The sequence below is a fragment of the Genypterus blacodes genome, unplaced genomic scaffold, assembly GCF_046128005.1.
Source record: "Genypterus blacodes isolate CSIRO-AG114 ecotype Tasmania unplaced genomic scaffold, CSIRO-AGI_Gbla_v1 ptg000055l_1, whole genome shotgun sequence".
NCBI classification, from domain to species: Eukaryota; Metazoa; Chordata; class Actinopteri; order Ophidiiformes; family Ophidiidae; genus Genypterus; species Genypterus blacodes.
The window spans coordinates 1,377,729-1,395,251 of record NW_027466867.1 but is presented as its reverse complement, the minus strand read 5'-3'; the positions used below and the strand labels follow the sequence as shown (position 1 = coordinate 1,395,251).

General features: G+C 42.9%; 3 protein-coding genes across 3 annotated transcripts; all 3 read left to right on the top strand.

Moving 5' to 3' along the window:
- Positions 1–299: 299 nt before the first annotated feature.
- LOC143002194 (sesquipedalian-1-like) lies at positions 300–2,165 on the top strand. Its single transcript, XM_076152175.1, has 4 exons — positions 300–440; positions 841–929; positions 1,153–1,456; positions 1,544–2,165. The coding sequence occupies exons 2-4, from the start codon at positions 849–851 to the stop codon at positions 1,975–1,977; spliced, it is 819 nt and encodes a 272-aa protein (XP_076008290.1). The 5' UTR covers positions 300–440; positions 841–848; the 3' UTR covers positions 1,978–2,165.
- Positions 2,166–3,703: 1,538 nt separating this feature from the next.
- Positions 3,704–7,010, top strand: mylpfb (myosin light chain, phosphorylatable, fast skeletal muscle b). Its single transcript, XM_076152176.1, has 6 exons — positions 3,704–3,840; positions 4,359–4,457; positions 5,385–5,565; positions 5,727–5,805; positions 5,903–5,951; positions 6,047–7,010. The coding sequence occupies exons 1-6, from the start codon at positions 3,838–3,840 to the stop codon at positions 6,146–6,148; spliced, it is 513 nt and encodes a 170-aa protein (XP_076008291.1). The 5' UTR covers positions 3,704–3,837; the 3' UTR covers positions 6,149–7,010.
- Positions 7,011–12,545: 5,535 nt separating this feature from the next.
- Positions 12,546–17,259, top strand: pgap3 (post-GPI attachment to proteins phospholipase 3). Its single transcript, XM_076152111.1, has 8 exons — positions 12,546–12,960; positions 13,662–13,759; positions 13,844–13,996; positions 14,120–14,182; positions 14,413–14,474; positions 14,577–14,713; positions 14,980–15,184; positions 15,293–17,259. The coding sequence occupies exons 1-8, from the start codon at positions 12,675–12,677 to the stop codon at positions 15,354–15,356; spliced, it is 1,068 nt and encodes a 355-aa protein (XP_076008226.1). The 5' UTR covers positions 12,546–12,674; the 3' UTR covers positions 15,357–17,259.
- Positions 17,260–17,523: the final 264 nt, after the last annotated feature.

Genomic DNA, 17,523 nt, shown 5'->3' with positions numbered 1-17,523 from the left:
TAAGTCAAAAGTACTAAAAATTAAACGTGGTCACGTGTTCGACATGAAAACAGGAAGTAGAACAAACTCAATGTAAACAAACAAATGTAGTATAGCGTGAAAGTAAAAAAGAAATGCTTAAAAATGTAAATAAATACAACATTAAGATACGATACTCCTGATTCAAATGTGACGAGTGCTTTAAAAGGAAAATGCGATATAATAATATAAATAACACATCTGGAGTTTGGCTCTGAATGTGGGAAATCATCAGCACCTATGGAATCATTCTGTCATGACTCATCGTGGGTTTGGTCCACTCGTGTTACCTCCGTCCGGGTGACGCGGACGCGCTCACCTCAGCTACCAGGAAGTGTCGACATACACACACACACGCACACACATACACATACACACATACCGAAACTGATAAAACGTGAACCAAAACGGCACAAATCAAGGTGAGTGAACGAGAAGGCTGTCAATGATTTCCCGCGGTATATGACCCGGAGATGGAATAAACATTTTAATGAACGTAAACAATGATCTTCATCAGGATCTGTGCATATTAACGCGAGACTACGACGCTAAGAAGAAAGCTTGTGCTTGTGGTTGCTTGTTTTAGTTGTTTGTTGCTCATTGCAGCAAATACGACGATACCGAGTTAAGTTGTAGAGCAGAAACACGACAGCATGTTTAAACTTGCACTTTAACTTGAACGTGCATAACACAAAAGTATGTTTGTTTAGTATAAATACAGGAAATGCGCGTGTACACGTCAATATTGCGTCTCTACAAACCAAAAAGGACATGAAAAAGAAGGAAGTAAACAGTTTTTGCTTGTTTTTCTTGGCTTGGCAGGTTCAGGGATGAGGTTTGATGAAAGGATTGTGACCTATTTTGAATCTTGCAACTCACCTGTGGACAAGGAAGGATATCTGAACAAGAAGGTGAGCCAGGACAGAAAACACTGCAGGATAAAATGTGTTTCCACTCTCATCGTTGCAGTGAATGTTGTTGAAAGCTGCTAATGTTCATGTAATCTCTGTCTCAGTTCCTCACACTTGCATCAGCGATTTCACACAAGTCAGTTACTTACTCATCAAAGTTGTTGGGCAAGAACTCGAGCCATTTGTCTACGAGAAACGTTATGACACAACATTTGGGCCGCAGGGTGAGAGAAACACATCCTATCAGAAGCGCTGGTGCGTGCTGAAGGGGAACCTCCTCTTCTACAAGGATCGACCTACCGACAAGGACCTGGCTGGAGTGATTGTTCTGGAAGGTTGCACCGTCCAGCTGTGCGAGTCCGAGGAGCAGTTTGCCTTCTCCCTGGTTTGGAGCGAGCCGGGCCTGCGCACTTACAAGTTTGCGGCTGACGACCAGGCCGGCCAGGAGAGCTGGATCAAGGCCCTGCTGTCTGCCAACCACAACTACCTGGCCCTGCTGCTGATGGACATGGAGAAGCAGTACAGAGGTGAGACAGAGTTGATTTGTAGTATCGGTTATAATTTAGTTGTTATGATATAGATCAGTTCTCCATTATTATCCTCTCCTTTCTTAGAGGCTGCAAAGACGGGCTCCAGTGACCCACTCAAGGCTTTTGTCATGCCAAATTTCAACACAGCAGAAGGGGGATATCCTGTAGCCACTCCAAACACAAACGCCATGTGGCTGACCCCAGACCCAGCATCAGGTGTGGGAGCAGGACCCAGTCTGAGCTCCACTTCAGCACTTGAGATTCCTTCTGTTTTACCCAAAGCAGCCAAATCCAGATCACCTAAAGTCTGGCCCAAGAGAAACGCAAATGTGGTGCCTATTAATGCTCCAGCTCCTCCTTTAGGGGACTGGACGGCGGTTGAATCGTGCACCAAGGAGGAATTCAGTAAATTGCATGCAGATTTTGGGAAGGAAGTGATAATACTGATTGCTGATTGGTCAAAAAGGAGACAAGGTGATGAAGTTGTACAGGAAGAAAACTTGATAGATTTTGGATGATGCATGCGCAGTGTACAGTACACAATGGACGCCATGTTACTGTGGGAATCAAGTTTGCTATGCAAAGCTATCATGTAAATAGAGGGAGTCAGGTTGTAAACATATATATTTAAGATGAGAGGTTCAAGTCCCTGCTGTTGCCTTTTTTTACTTATCAAGCTTTTAGCGTCAATAAATTATCTACAGTCTCCTGCTTCAGTGTTCATTGTTCTTTGTACGAAACGTGTCACGCACCATCACAACATCCATCACATGTGATCTTAGTTGAAAACTATGTTATTTGTTTAAAGACCTGCTGATCACTGCCTACTGAAGGGAACATTGGATCTGTAAGCGTGTTGTTGATCATTTAAGTGCCCGATTCAAAACGGTGCATCGCTGTCACTCAAACGTCAGGCCCCCGGATGTACTGCGTAAAAAGGAATAGCTGATAGGGGCAAGGAAGGCCAAGAAGGGTGTAGACTGATGAGTTTTTGAAAAGCGAGAGTCAAAATGGCTGGGAAACAGAATGACAGGAGAGGCAGCGCTATTTCAGTCTCTACAGCTGTCTTGTTTTTATGGTCTTTTGACAGTGCTCTCTCCCCCCCTCTCTCTCTCCCTCCCCCCTCTCCCTCTGTGTATTTGCCCTTCTCCTGATGACCTTCTCTTACTTAGTTTTGCTTAATTTTACCCGATGTAATTAATCAATGACGTTCAACAAGCAACAGGGACTTCAAACTAATTGTGTCACGTGACCTGCGAGGAAGATGTGCTGTTTGTTCACTCCGGTGCTGGACTCCCATTACGTGCCTGAGCTGTACAGTTGTGTGATTGATGGTGAGCTATGGAGCACATATATGGAATTGAGTGGGTTGGGTCAGTGTCCACATGGGCAAAAGACACTATACTGGGCTTCTACAGGAGCAACCAAAATAAGTGCATGATGGGAAAGCGCTTCGTTTAGTCCAATCATCATTTTAGCTTGTCACTGTGTGTTCTTAACATCTACGATAAGTGAACTCATTAATTTTGCACAATTATCAATTCATAACACAAAACATGAAACAAATCGAATTCAATGAAATGTAGGGAAGAGTGACTACCAAAACAACTGAATTATACACATTTTAAAGAAAGAAATGCTGGTTAATCCTATATTTCCATTGAGAAAAGGACGTTTACATTTGTCATTAATAGAAGGTCACTGTTGACTAACAGTCATGTGTCAGAATTGGAATTGAGCCAACTGTTTTCAGATTTCATAACTGTTTGTAGATCATGATGGCTGCTGCTGGTATCAACAGCAGACTGAACTTATCATATGCACAGGTGATGACTTCAGGATATGTGAACTATGAATACATGCAGGCACTTTAAATAGAATCCTAACATTAATTAATAGCGAACATCGGTCTGTCCCGGCGCCATAATAGCCCACTGTTAGGCTATAATACAAAAGAAACAGAAATAGCCATCAAGGACAGACAGGCAGCAGACAGACAGGCAAGAAGAGGATGAGGAGAAGGAGGATATGGGTGCAGATCAGCAGCCCCCTGGATTTCCATATAGGTTTGGCCATATTAGTCCACACATGACGCTAAACTCAGGCTTGTGTGTTGGCATTGAATTCACCTCATTCCAAGACTCCTGGTGCCTATTTTGGAGCATCGGTAAGAAGATATGGTCAGCCACCTCCTCGCTCCTCCCTCCTTTTCTTAGTTTCCTCCAGCTCTTTTTTCCTGCCAAACCTGATGGTGTGGCTAAAGTTAGTCCCAGTGGGCTGGTATATAAGGCCCCAAGGGGCCATTGCTTACATGTCAGTCACATCTACTTGGCGTAGGCTTCTCTTCTTGACCAACAACAACCCCACAAACTTGAGAGATGGTGAGTGTGGTCGCGCTCATCGGATGAGTGTAGGATCTAGGATCTTCTCTACACTAAGATGATGAGATCAAAGCATCACTGATACAAATTTGCTCTCTGGATTACCAACAACCCCTGGAGCAAAACAGTTTGGACTCAGATCATTTGGCTTCAGCTAAAGACTTTTTTGAATGTCTATTATGATGTGATGCTGACATGCAATGTGTTTGGGGGTCATTGTTCATCATTACAGCCCCAGGATGTTATTGAGTAATTGAGCAAAAAAGGCACAAATCTGTGATTATCATGGAGACATATTGTAAGATTTCAAAGCAACAGCTGACAAATGCCAGTGTGGCGATTGTTGAAAGCAGCCAATTCAGTCTCCTTTGTGTCCTTTTGTTTATGACCTCACGTAGGTCATCCTCCCTGGCATTGTTCCAATCTTTGTATTCAATCCTCAGACCAGAGCCAGAATCAGTCTTGTAATCTAAAGATGTATGTAAGCATGTTTGTCTTTACCTTCCATCATTTCTCAGGCACCCAAGAAGGCCAAGAGGAGGCAGCAGCAGGGTGAGGGTGGATCCTCCAATGTGTTCTCCATGTTTGAGCAGAGCCAGATCCAGGAGTACAAGGAGGTAACGTGTTCCTCATCACATCTCAGACAGTTCAGATCAGCCGCACAAAGTAACAGCGACCAGGCATGAAATTGTACAATAAATACGCGGGCAAAGGTCTGAAGTGATAAGGCTGCGTCATATCAGGAGAGGACACCTGACAGTGATCACTGCTGAGGGAATGTGATAAGGGTTCCTAGACCTGATGACTTTGGTTGTGAGACAGAAAATATGTCCTCATCAGCAGGACAGAACGGTAAATCTAAGCTCAACCGATGACAGAAGTCCCAGCACTTCTCCCAGCAGCAGCAGCTCAGTAATCCCCCTTAGTATCTCCCTGTGACTCCCCTGGAATGCAGCCCAGCAGCTGGTACACAGTAGCACTCATCAAAACTGGAAAGAGGGGCTCAAAGTAGAAAGATCAACAATGTATGTAGCAAATCAGATCATAAGGAAGGAAATGTACAGAGAAAAGTGAAGGAGAGGGGATATTTTTATAGTTCAGATTTGACACCGCTCAAGTAGGAAACAAATCTTAACAAATTGACTCTTTTAGATATGGCTGTAGATGAAAGAGGAGTGAAGAAAGAAGGAGTGGGGGGCGTGTGACATGACAGCTGTAATCAATGCCAGCTCCTTAAATGTCACAGGGGCTTGTATGACATTCCGAGACCATTTTAACACCTTAGAAAGACAAGTGGCACACCAGCTGCCAAGTCCCAAAAGGTTCGCAATGCCATCTTTGGTTTCACAGTGTGCTCCACTCAGCAACGCAGGGGGGGGCGGAAAGTCGGGGGGCTACAACTCATTTACATGTATGTAGGCAGACTTAAATAATTATCATTTGCAAGTGTTGACAAGGTTGAGTCTTTGAGTTCCTTATTGACCAACAACTGGTTTTGGGTTTCTTCTTGAGTATGAACCTCTTCGCTTCCTCTTCCCTGGCAGGCTTTCACAATCATTGACCAGAACAGAGATGGCATCATCAGCAAGGATGACCTCAGGGACGTGCTGGCCACCATGGGCCAACTGAACGTGAAGAATGAGGAGCTGGAGGCCATGGTGAAGGAGGCCAGCGGTCCCATCAACTTCACTGTCTTCTTGACCATGTTCGGCGAGAAGCTGAAGGGTATGTACACGCCCGCGCAGATAAAGTTACACAGTTCTAATCTTATCTTACTCATCTTAACAATTTTTACACTACATTGTTCACATTGTTGAAGTTTCTGTTCCACATGTTTCATCATTGTGAGCAGCTGATCGGGACTAAGCCCTTGCTGTTGCTTTCAGGTGCCGACCCCGAGGACGTTATCGTGAGCGCTTTCAAGGTCCTGGACCCAGAGGGCACTGGCGCAATCAAGAAGGAATTGTAAGAACTTCAGCTTCAACATCTTCTTTTTATATCAACTTGAGCTCATTGTGGCATTACCTTGTAACAAATTCCCCTCTCCATTTTCCTTCTCCAGCCTTGAGGAGCTCCTGACCACCCAGTGCGACAGGTTCACCGCTGAGGAGGTGAGCTGACTGTTCTCTGATCCTTCTCTGACACTCATTTAGAAAGATGTAGCTGTTGTTCAAGGTGGTAAACCGTCATCATCTCCCCTCTGCAGATGACCAACCTGTGGGCTGCCTTCCCCCCTGATGTGGCTGGCAATGTGGACTACAAGAACATCTGCTACGTCATCACACACGGAGAGGAGAAGGAGGAGTAAATCCACCACTTCCAAGACCTCGACCCCCGTCCGAACCCATACTCCCTACCTCCATCGACTCACTCTCTCGTCTCCAACGCCGTAGATTCCTTGCACACACTCACGCCCCGGCCCACTCTTTCCCCTTGCCAGCTCACTATGAAAAGACTTGTCTCCTTTATTGAGATACTCAATGAGAGGACTGAAGGCTGTGGGAGTGTTTGTGTGTGAGTACCAACAGGGGAGCATGGGATTATTTTCAATAAAAATAATCTTGTGATATTTTAACAACTCCTTTTTCCATCTCTCTCCCTGCCTCTTGTTCCTCAACCTTTTCCCCCCATCACTCACTTCTGTCACTTGGTGTTGAGGCCAACAGTGCATGCATCATACCTACGTACGTTGTGTATGCCTATGCAGTCCAGTGTGTACCGCGGTCAGCCAAATGAGTTTCTTGGGTGCTGTGGTGCATGCACAGTCGCTTATTTGAAACAAGTAAGTAGTCTGACCGAAAATGGTCTGTTAGTCTCAACTGGACGCAGTATTTGATGGATTTGTCCCTGTGTTTGTATCCAGTAGGTGAGCCGAGTAAAAGAGAGGGCAGTGTTGTACTAAAATAGTTTGCCTTTCCCTCTCTTTTGTCCCTCCCTATCTGATGCATCCTGCAGGTATGAAAGGAAAAGTTGCAGCGAAAATAGGGGAGCACGATTTGTTCGCAATAAATCCTGTAAATGGAGACAGAGATGGCGAAAGGGCGGTGAGTGGAAGGAAGAAAAGAGGGAGACAAAAGGAAAACGCCTTTGTTTCCACTTTTCCTCCTCTGTCTCACTGCTCGTTCTCCCCTGTTGTTGTGACTGTGTCTGTGTCTCCAATGTAACGAATAAAGAAGTACAAATAAAATCCACTATCTTTCGTACGACACCGTGTCTGTTGGTTTAAATGTGTGGCATGAGTGACAGTACTGCTGGCTGACAGAGGGGAGCACTGTAGAGCGCTAAATACACATGGACTGGAATATGCACATGGTGGCGGTTTGGAAGCGTCCTGCAATCAAACAATAATACTCCTTTGACTCCTGATATCAACCTTCGGGCGCTTTGGCAGGTACCGTTCCAATACACGTGATTTTAACTCCAACCAATTAAATAATACAGATTTGTTTTTTAAATAAGGACGTGTAAGATTTACCTCTATTTTGTTGTTTATCTTTCTGTCAGATTAAACAAATCTATCCCTCATTACGTACTGTAAGTAATGTGTAGGATACTTATGGCATCTGACATGACCAATTTAAACTGCACATGATTTTGATTTGCGACATATTAATGAGGGGAAGTAGGAACATCACCACTTCTGGGAAATTACTCTTGTTGTTGTCTCTCCGGCCTAGATCTTTGTTTGTGTTGTATTCAAATCTCATACAGGTTGCTATGTAAGCACCAAATGACTAAATGTATATGTAAATGTAAAGCTGAGGACTGTGACAGGTGTTCTACTTGACAGATAATAAAGCTGTTTCCACCTCCACACCCCCACTATTCAAATACTATGCCATATATAACAGAGGTCAGCTTGGTGTTTAATTGTGTCGTGGATGTGATTTGAACACAAACAAAGGAATTAATACAGTGTGTTTATCATTTTTTTTTTTTTTAAATCTTTGAAGAATAGGTGATACTTGCTCAAGCCTAAATGTCCCTGACAATGAATATCAGCGAGAACTCTAATGTGACAGAGAGTGGCTTATTCGAGTGTTCAGATCAAATGGAGGGTTCTATTTTATGGATGTTTTTTGCTGTTGCCTCCATTGTTTTGGGGTTTCCTGCTGATGTTGCTGTAATTTGGGAGATGTTTCAGAAGTGGAAGAAGAGAACCTCATTCACTCCCCACGATGTCTTTGTGACAAACATCTTTCTCATGGACGCAATTTTTTTATTTGTTCTTATACTGGATATGTTCATGCTGCCACGCTCCCTGTTATTGGATTTTGTGACTGCTATGTCCTCTGGAGTCTGAAGAGATCTTCCCCTGGAGGAGGACACATCCACCCACAGAAGAAAAAGGCACTACAGATCATCATCAACAATCTTGTCATCATATTTTGTTCATATTTTCCTGTAATAATAGCCTGGGTAGTGACTGAGTTTGTGAATCTGGATGACAAGACTTCCTGGTGCCTTGTGATGATTCCTGTAACTTCCAGCATTTTAGTAGGGTATATAGTTTCACCCATCATGCAGTTGAACAATCATGGAAAACTAGACTGGCTAAAATTGTGGAGGAGGGAGTGAACTTCAATCAAGTTTCCACTTGTACTCCTCTGTCTCATTGCTCTTTCTCCCCTGTTGTTGTGACTGTGTCTGTGTGTCCAATGTAACGAATAGAGAAGTACAGATAATATCCACTATCTTTCGTACCACACCGACACCAACAGACATGTTGGTTTAAGTGGGTGGCATGAGTGACAGTACTGCTGGCTGACAGAGGGGGGCACTGTAGAGCGCTGAAGGCACATGGACTGGAATATGAACATGGTAGCGGTTTGGAAGCTTCCCTGCGATCAGGGGAAATGTAAAACTGAGGACTGTGACAGGTGTTCTACTTGACTGATAGTAATGCTGTTTTAATCTCCACGCCTCCACTATTCAAATAATATCCCATGTATACAGAAGTCAGCTTTGATTTGAACACAAACGAAGGAAACAATAGAGTGTGTTTATCATTTTTGTAATCTCTGAAGAAATACTCGATACTTGCTCAAGCCTAAATGTCTTGGACAATGAATATCAGCGAGAACTCTAATGTGACAAAGAGTGACTTATTCGAGTGTTCAGATCAAATGGAGGGTTATATTTTATGGATATTTTTCATTGGTGTCTCCACTGTTTTGGGGTTTCCTGCTGATGTCGCTTTAATTTGGGAGATGTTTCAGAAGTGGAAGAAGAGAACCTCATTCACTCCGCACGATGTCTTTGTGACAAACATCTTTCTCATGGACGCAATTTTTTTATTCACTCTTTTCCCGGATATGTTTCGCATAATAATGCCCTTTAACTTTTACTACAAAGCAGTTAGTCACCTCTTCTTTTCATTGAGTGTGTGTGGAAGGCCTCTGCTTCTTGCTTGTATCTCTTTGGAATGTTACCTGGCTGTGGTTCATCCAATTATGTATCGCGCAAGAAAGTCTCTGACTCCCAGGGTTCTGATCGCTGTTGCTATTTGGATGATTACAGCTGCTTATGGCTGTTTCCTTGCCATGACATTTGTTGATTCTTCAATATTTTTTCTTGGTGTAGATGTTGTGTTTCATGCTGCCACGCTCCCTGTTATTGGATTTTGTGACTGCTATGTCCTCTGGAGCCTGAAGAGATCTTCCCCTGGAGGAGGACACATCCACCCAAAGAAGAAAAAGGCACTACAGATCATCATCAACAATCTTGTCATCATATTTTGTTCATATTTTCCTGTAATAATAGCCTGGGTAGTGACTGAGTTTGTGAATCTGGATGACAAGACTTCCTGGTGCCTTGTGATGATTCCTGTAACTTCCAGCATTTTAGTAGGGTATATAGTTTCACCCATCATGCAGTTGAACAATCATGGAATCATGTGTGGGAGGCAGTGGCTCAATGGGTAGTGCTTCCGCTTGGGAACCGGAGGGTTGCCGGTTCGAGCCCCTGCCGAGGTGCCCCTGAGCAAGGCACCGAACCCTCAATTGCTCCCCCCTCTGCGTAGGGTGGTAATGTAATGTAAGTCGCTTTGGATAAAAGCGTCTGCCAAATGCACGTAATGTAATGGAAAACTAGACTGGCTAAAATGTTGGAGGAGGGAGTGAACTTCAATCAAGTTTCCACTTGTACTCCTCTGTCTCATTGCTCTTTCTCCCCTGTTGTTGTGACTGTGTCTGTGTGTCCAATGTAACGAATAGAGAAGTACAGATAATATCCACTGTCTTTCGTACCACACCAACAGACATGTTGGTTTAAGTGGGTGGCATGAGTGACAGTACTGCTGGCTGACAGAGGGGGGCACTGTAGAGCGCTGAAGGCACATGGACTGGAATATGAACATGGTAGCGGTTTGGAAGCTTCCCTGCGATCAGGGGAAATGTAAAACTGAGGACTGTGACAGGTGTTCTACTTGACTGATAGTAATGCTGTTTTAATCTCCACGCCTCCACTATTCAAATAATATCCCATGTATACAGAAGTCAGCTTTGATTTGAACACAAACGAAGGAAACAATAGAGTGTGTTTATCATTTTTGTAATCTCTGAAGAAATACTCGATACTTGCTCAAGCCTAAATGTCTTGGACAATGAATATCAGCGAGAACTCTAATGTGACAAAGAGTGACTTATTCGATTGTTCAGATCAAAGGGAGGGTTATATTGTATGGATATTTTTCATTGGTGTCTCTACTGTTTTGGGGTTTCCTGCTGATGTCGCTTTAATTTGGGAGATGTTTCAGAAGTGGAAGAAGAGAACCTCATTCACTCCGCACGATGTCTTTGTGACAAACATCTTTCTCATGGACGCAATTTTTTTATTCACTCTTTTCCCGGATATGTTTCGCATAATAATGCCCTTTAACTTTGTCTACAAAGCAGTTAGTAACCTCTTCTTTTCATTGAGTGTGTGTGGAAGGCCTCTGCTTCTTGCTTGTATCTCTTTGGAATGTTACCTGGCTGTGGTTCATCCAATTATGTATCGTGCAAGAAAGTCTCTGACTCCCAGGGTTCTGATCGCTGTTGCTATTTGGATGATTACAGCTGCTTATGGCTGTTTCCTTGCCATCGCAACTTCAATATTTTTTCTTGGTGTAGATGCTCTATTTCATGCTGCCACGCTCCCTGTTATTGGATTTTGTGACTGCTATGTCCTCTGGAGTCTGAAGAGATCTTCCCCTGGAGGAGGACACATCCACCCACAGAAGAAAAAGGCACTACAGATCATCATCAACAATCTTGTCATCATATTTTGTTCATATTTTCCTGTAATAATAGCCTGGGTAGTGACTGAGTTTGTGAATCTGGATTACAAGACTTCTTGGTGCCTTGTGATGATTCCTGTAACTTCCAGCATTTTAGTAGGGTATATAGTTTCGCCCATCCTGCAGTTGAACAATCATGGAAAACTAGACTGGCTAAAATGTTGGAGGAGGGAGTGAACTTCAAGTAAATTGTTTGTATTCTTTTTATCATACAGACTATCGTTTGTTTGTGGAGTTTAGATTTAGTTTGGGTAGCAAGAGCAAGCAAGAGAGACCTGCAATCTGAATCTCAATTCTTTTTTTCCTTTCCAGACAATTTTGGCATATGTTTTTAATTCAAACTTACTTATACCATTTTCCCTGCTTGCATTGCTGTTTTTAAAAAGCATAAGCTCACAGATGTGTAGCTGCATCTTCCTCACATCTTCAATTGACAGATTTTCCGATGGCTTCAGTCTGTTCCAACTTAGACCCCCATATCAACTGGAGACTGACTGACCAAGGGATTTTGCATCAAACTGAATAATGAGGCCCTTTGCCTTTGTTTTCAACCCTGTTATTTTAAAAACACTGGACAAATTTTTTTTGTTTATATTTGCATATTTTCCCAATTCATCTCTTTTGCTTAAAATAACAGCTTGCCTGACAATGCTCAGACAATGTTTTACTTAAAATTTTCATAGGTGATCAAGGTGTATTTTGCACATAGCTGTGATGACAGAGGGTGCGGGCATGTGTAATTAGGAGCACAAATGTGGGCTTTGTAAATAGTCTATACATTGGGTAATGTGTTTGATGTTATGTGAATGATGCTGTATGTGGCTTCAATGCATGTTGTGTACTACAGTGGAAAAACCTTCCTTTGTGTCTTTCTGGTATTTCTACATTCATTTGTTATAATCACATTGCTAAACTCAAATGAAGGTGAACGTGCAACCTCTGGAATGAAGATCTGTTTGTTTTATAGTAAACGTTTTGTTTCAGTTTCCATTCCACTCAGGTGGATGTTATTCAATAATAAAGGGTCTATTGTGGCATTTGACCATTTTATTCCATTCCTTTTTTTTAAAGTTGTTTTAATGGTTACTGGCTTCATCAGATGATACACATTGAAATTGTTCACTTGTTCACAAAACATTTTAATTTAGTGATTAACTATGAGACCTTATGGTATTTAGAGGGTCAATATAAAAATTGCAATGTTTAAGCTCAAACCAGGAAGTACTAATGACAACAACAAAACACCATCCCTTCTAAATAGATGCATATAATGTGAAAGTAAAATAATAATAATATTACGAACAGGATCTAGAGACTCGCATCGCCACTTAATTGAATCAGGACCAATTAACGTAGGACACACTGCATGATTTATCACCGGAAATCCTAAAATTGTGTGTTTTATTTTGGAGATCACAGCCGGAAACCTATGTGAGCGTGAATCTTGGTGTACCGATCAAAGGTCAGGGGGAAAGTGGACGGGAGCGTGAGCACCGGGATAGTGACTACAAGAACAGACGGTCGAGCCGGTGATGTGGACGGTAGTGAGTCGCCGATGCTGCCGTCGCCCCGCCGTGCCTTTGTGAATCCTGACGGGCCGACACACACACACACACGCACTCACACACAACACACCATGGCCTCTCCGCTAACATCTGTCAGACTCTCCGCTCTGGCCAGCGTTGCTCTGCTCCTGCTGTCCGCCGCCACAGTGGACTCCTCGCAAGGCGACAAAGAGCCAGTTTACCGGGAGTGTGTGAAGCAATGCATGCGGACCAACTGCACCGGAGCTCGGCTACGAGACTTCCAGTCTGACCAGCCACACTACATGGCGCTGACAGGTGAAAAGTTGTTGTTGTTGGCAGGGTTGCTAACTTAAGCTAACTTAGCATGCTAGCATTCAGAGCGTTTATGAGCCGTATAGAATGAATGGTAGTTGACGTGATCATGGGATAACTCACGCTAGCTTTCTAACCGGGTTTAGATAGGGAAATGAAGCTAAAGCTAACTTCATTGAAACTGCTTTATCTATCATTAATAACAGCTGTGATGTCATCTGACGCAGTAATCGATAAGTCAGCATTTACTTTGTCGAAATAAAATGCTGCACAATAGGAGTTACTTCATATTCACACGAAACAGAAAAATAAGTATTCGTTTTCTTGACTTCCAATTTAAATTAGTTAATAAGTTCTACATTGAGTCAGTTATTTAAATTATTCTCTCAGTGGACCGATCGGTTTATTGATTAGTGTTTCCAGAACTACATCTGTTGCCGTATAATGTGAAACGAAAAGCCTGTTTTTCAAGCTGAACAAGGTTTTACAACTGTTGTGTTGTTACTCAGCCAGTTACTCACTACACTGTGAGTGTTACTATTGTGTGTGTGTGTGTGTGTGTGTCTGTATGAATGAGTGAGAGTGCTACACTATTAAATCATTATAAAGAAAGTCAATACACAGATTCTGTCAACAAAGTCTCAAGGTGAAATGTTATTTTGATGATAAAAATTTCAGCTGTTCTCTCTTTCCCTGTTGTCTAGGTTGGACATGTCGTGACGATTGTCGCTATCACTGCATGTGGACCACCGTGGGTCTTTACCAGGCTGAGGGGTACACAGTCCCACAGTTCCACGGGAAGGTTTGTTTCTTACTACTCATGCAAGCTGTCAGTGAAAGAGGCTGCGAACTCCGCTCACTTGAGAATATTTTCTGTTCCCCCCAGTGGCCATTTGCACGTTTTCTGTGTTTTGAGGAGCCAGCGTCTGCCCTGGCTTCTCTGCTGAATGGCTTGGCTTGCCTTCTCATGATGCTGCGCTATCGGAGCACTGTGCCACGCCAAAGTCCCATGTACCACACCATCAACGCCTTCTCCCTGGTGGGTCGTATTCTGTGTGTCTAAGTCAGAAAGAGAGATAGATTACATAACAAACACACAATACTTTATGGTAGCTTCATGACACGGTTCATAATAGTATTTTAACTTATTCTTTTCTTCTAGGTGTCTCTTAATGCCTGGTTCTGGTCTACGGTCTTTCACACCCGGGATACTTATCTCACAGAGGTAAATGTGATCCATTTAAACACGCAAACTTCAAAATCAAAGCAGCAGTAGCAGCAGTGAAGAATTAAAGCCATGTCAAAGCTTTAATTCTGGCATATCCTGTAACCAATTATTCACATTTAAAAGCAAGTGCAGTTCTCTAAATGGTCTTAGCTTTACAACTCTACTCAATCTAGATGCCGCCTTACATGTGTCAGTAAATTTGTGTGTCTGTACATGTTCTCTTTTAGAAAATGGATTATTTCTGCGCAACAGCCGTCATTCTTTACTCAATCTACCTGTGCTGTGTCAGGTAAGCTCTTCAGCAGGTACTCCGAATGACCTACACATGTTTACATTTGTCCAATGTAGGTGTTATATACTTACTTATAACTTCATTTCTGTTCTTTGGCAGAACGCTGGGCCTGAGGCGGCCAAGCGTGTCCAGCATGGTGGGAGCCCTGCTGATCTTGGTCTTTACCTCACACGTGTCCTACTTGACCTTTGTCAGTTTCGACTATGGCTACAACATGGCTGCCAATGCAACTGTTGGTACAGTACTGTTGTTCATTTTAAATAATGGTTCATCCTTATCTAAAGCTGTACTTCTATAGACAATCTGTGGTGGTATGTATGTTCATGTTACTAGATTGTCATGTCCATGCTGTGCTGCCATTCCTCCGCCATATACCCTCTCTCTGAACCCAGATATCTCTCTCTCTCTCTCTCTCACTCACACACTCACACACTCACACACTCACACACTCACTCACTCACTCACTCACTCACTCACTCACTCACTCACACACACACACCAGGCATGGTGAACCTCCTCTGGTGGCTTTGCTGGTGCTGGCAGAACCGACGGACACTGCCCTACTGGTGGAAGTGTGGCCTGGTGGTGCTGCTGCTTCATGGTCTGGCCCTGCTGGAGCTGCTAGACTTCCCTCCATTTCTCTGGGTCTTGGATGCTCATGCAGTTTGGCACCTTAGTACCATCCCTGTGCACTTCCTTTTCTACAGGTTTGTCCACACACTTACAGTGCTTCCTCTTTCTTCCGGATATCATAATGACGTTGAAAATATTGTAAATGACTCTTGTATCTCCTCTCTGCTTCGTTCTCCATCCAGTTTCCTGATAGACGACAGCCTCTACCTGCTAAACACAGAGAAAATGGGTGTCAAAGTTGAATAGGAGGAGCTTATTTACCTCAGCACCTTCAGCACGACTGCACCCTTACACCTCTCCAACCAGGGCAGCCGGACATCCCGACGAGGAAGTGACCCGGCCTTCTGAGATGACATGCATGACACTTTGAGTTCCATCAAAATAGACTTTGTTTACATTTTTCTTGTTTTAGACTTTCCATTTTTAACGAGATGAATTGTGTTTGATGCCTGCTTGACTTTCTTTGCTTTGTACCGATGTGTGATCCATGTGCCGCCATTCCTTTCCAATCTATCTCACGTGCAAACCTGGATGAAGGAAAAGGTGCACAGCAGACTTGACTCTTCCTTCTGTGATCAGTGCCCATTTTGCCAGCTTAACCTACAATTCAACCTGCGTCAGGGTCCATCTCTGCCAAACGTGACGGGTGGACTCAGGAGAGGTGCCTCTTGTGAAGGGGACCTGACAGCGGATCGTTCCAGAGAGAGGGGGAAGGGGTTTATGTTTGGAGGTCATTTTAGCTGACAGTGTTGTTGTTTTCTCCTCAGCATCACACCTTTTGTTCCTGGGCCATTGTTGTTTCCATTGCCGTTTTTGTTTCAATACCATTTCAAATTTTAGTTTTAATTGGCATCCGTTGCCTTATTTTTTTTATTATTGTCCAATGTTATTATTTGATGACCAACTGGTGCTTTATTTTTCTTTGTCTTTTTAGACTTTTACTTGATTTTTTTTGTTGTTGGAATTTTCACTTTTACCTGGATTGCCTTTTATGAAGAGTGAGGTTGGATGATAATTTATTAATGATTGACTGTAAAAATCGAATTAATTGTGGGGTATGGGTAAGCGTGTCTTGATCCCTTTTCTGTGGGTGTGTGTGTGTGCGCGTGTGCGCGAGTGCATTTTTGCACTATTCACAGACCTTCCCTATTGCACATACCTGCTTAACAGAGGCTGCCATGTTATATAAACTGCTTCTTTTAGAACACTTTGTTATCCCACGTCATGTTTTTGCTCCTTTGACAACCTTTCTGAAATTAGCTGAGATTAGGCCACCAAACTCTGGAAGTTATACATGTATGTCTTCATCACAGAGTTCCCCTCCCATTCCATATGTGCACTTTAAGGGAATGTGCACATTTACACTGTGTTGTATGAAATCTTCTTCATGCCTTTGAATTTCTCTGTGAGAATATAACCAATGACCAGCATGTGTATGCACATTGCCTTGACTGAACATTGTCATGATTTTGCAGTTTATCACCAATGTGAACTTGAGTCTACGTAGGAGCGGGACTGTACTTGAGCCTTTTGTGAAACATGTGGTGTGTGTGTGTGTGGTTTGGGGTATGAATGTGTAGCACACAATTGGAATATTTAGCTTCACTGAGAGCCTCTTATAGGGGTGGGGGAGGTTGTGTGTTTGAGGGAGCAAAACACTGCATCAAGTGACTCCATGATTTGTAGAAATATACTATATATTAGTATGACAATTAATATATTACTGTTGAGCAAAACAGTTTCCTGGAAGTTAAATAAAAGACAGAAATTTTACAGTGTTAAAATAAAGCTTGTGAAAGATGCGATAAAGTGAAACTCGTGAGTTTATCACAAAGTCTGTTCTGTGATTAAATTGGGGATATTACAACACTATATCAGATTTACTGTACAGAAGATGAAAAATGTGCATACGCCTCAATTTTGCTGTGAAATTGACTGAGCATTTCCTGCTCCGTCAAGTTTTGTCCTTGGTAACATGTTGCGCCTCTTCCCTCACTCATCTACTGCCCCCTGCCTGCTGCCCTGTGAACCATCACCTCTTCTACTGAGTGCACTTTTCTCCACCTTACTCTAAAATTAATATACTGTATTTCACCAAAAGAAGAAAGTCTTAAAGAAATGGGAGAAATAAAGTATTCTTGGTTGACTATGGAGGGGATTGCTGTTATGTTTTGCTTTGTTCTGAACATTTTGGAGTTAGACATTACACATATTTAACACCTTCATGTATCCTCCAGTGCTCCTAAATACTTTTCTTAATGTTATTCAAGTAAATGCTGGGAAAGGCAAGGACAGGTACTGTGTTGGGTTTAGTGAAGAGCTTCTTATTTAGTTTCCTGATAGCTCTGTGCAGTAGTCTGGACTCTGACCCTGGCTGCAGTGGGTGGGGAGAATGGATAGATTGGGATGAATA

Bases quoted from the DNA above. Each gene is read 5' to 3' on its own strand.
- LOC143002194 (XM_076152175.1), top strand. From the start codon at position 849: ATGAGGTTTGATGAAAGGATTGTGACCTATTTTGAATCTTGCAACTCA. The intron at 930-1,152 runs GTGAGCCAGGAC...TTTGGGCCGCAG, and splicing joins AAGGATATCTGAACAAGAAG to GGTGAGAGAAACACATCCTA. The intron at 1,457-1,543 runs GTGAGACAGAGT...CTCCTTTCTTAG, and splicing joins CATGGAGAAGCAGTACAGAG to AGGCTGCAAAGACGGGCTCC.
- mylpfb (XM_076152176.1), top strand. The intron at 4,458-5,384 runs GTAACGTGTTCC...CTTCCCTGGCAG, and splicing joins AGATCCAGGAGTACAAGGAG to GCTTTCACAATCATTGACCA. The intron at 5,566-5,726 runs GTATGTACACGC...TGTTGCTTTCAG, and splicing joins GTTCGGCGAGAAGCTGAAGG to GTGCCGACCCCGAGGACGTT.
- pgap3 (XM_076152111.1), top strand. From the start codon at position 12,675: ATGCTGCCGTCGCCCCGCCGTGCCTTTGTGAATCCTGACGGGCCGACA. The intron at 13,760-13,843 runs GTTTGTTTCTTA...TGTTCCCCCCAG, and splicing joins TCCCACAGTTCCACGGGAAG to TGGCCATTTGCACGTTTTCT. The intron at 14,183-14,412 runs GTAAATGTGATC...GTTCTCTTTTAG, and splicing joins GGGATACTTATCTCACAGAG to AAAATGGATTATTTCTGCGC.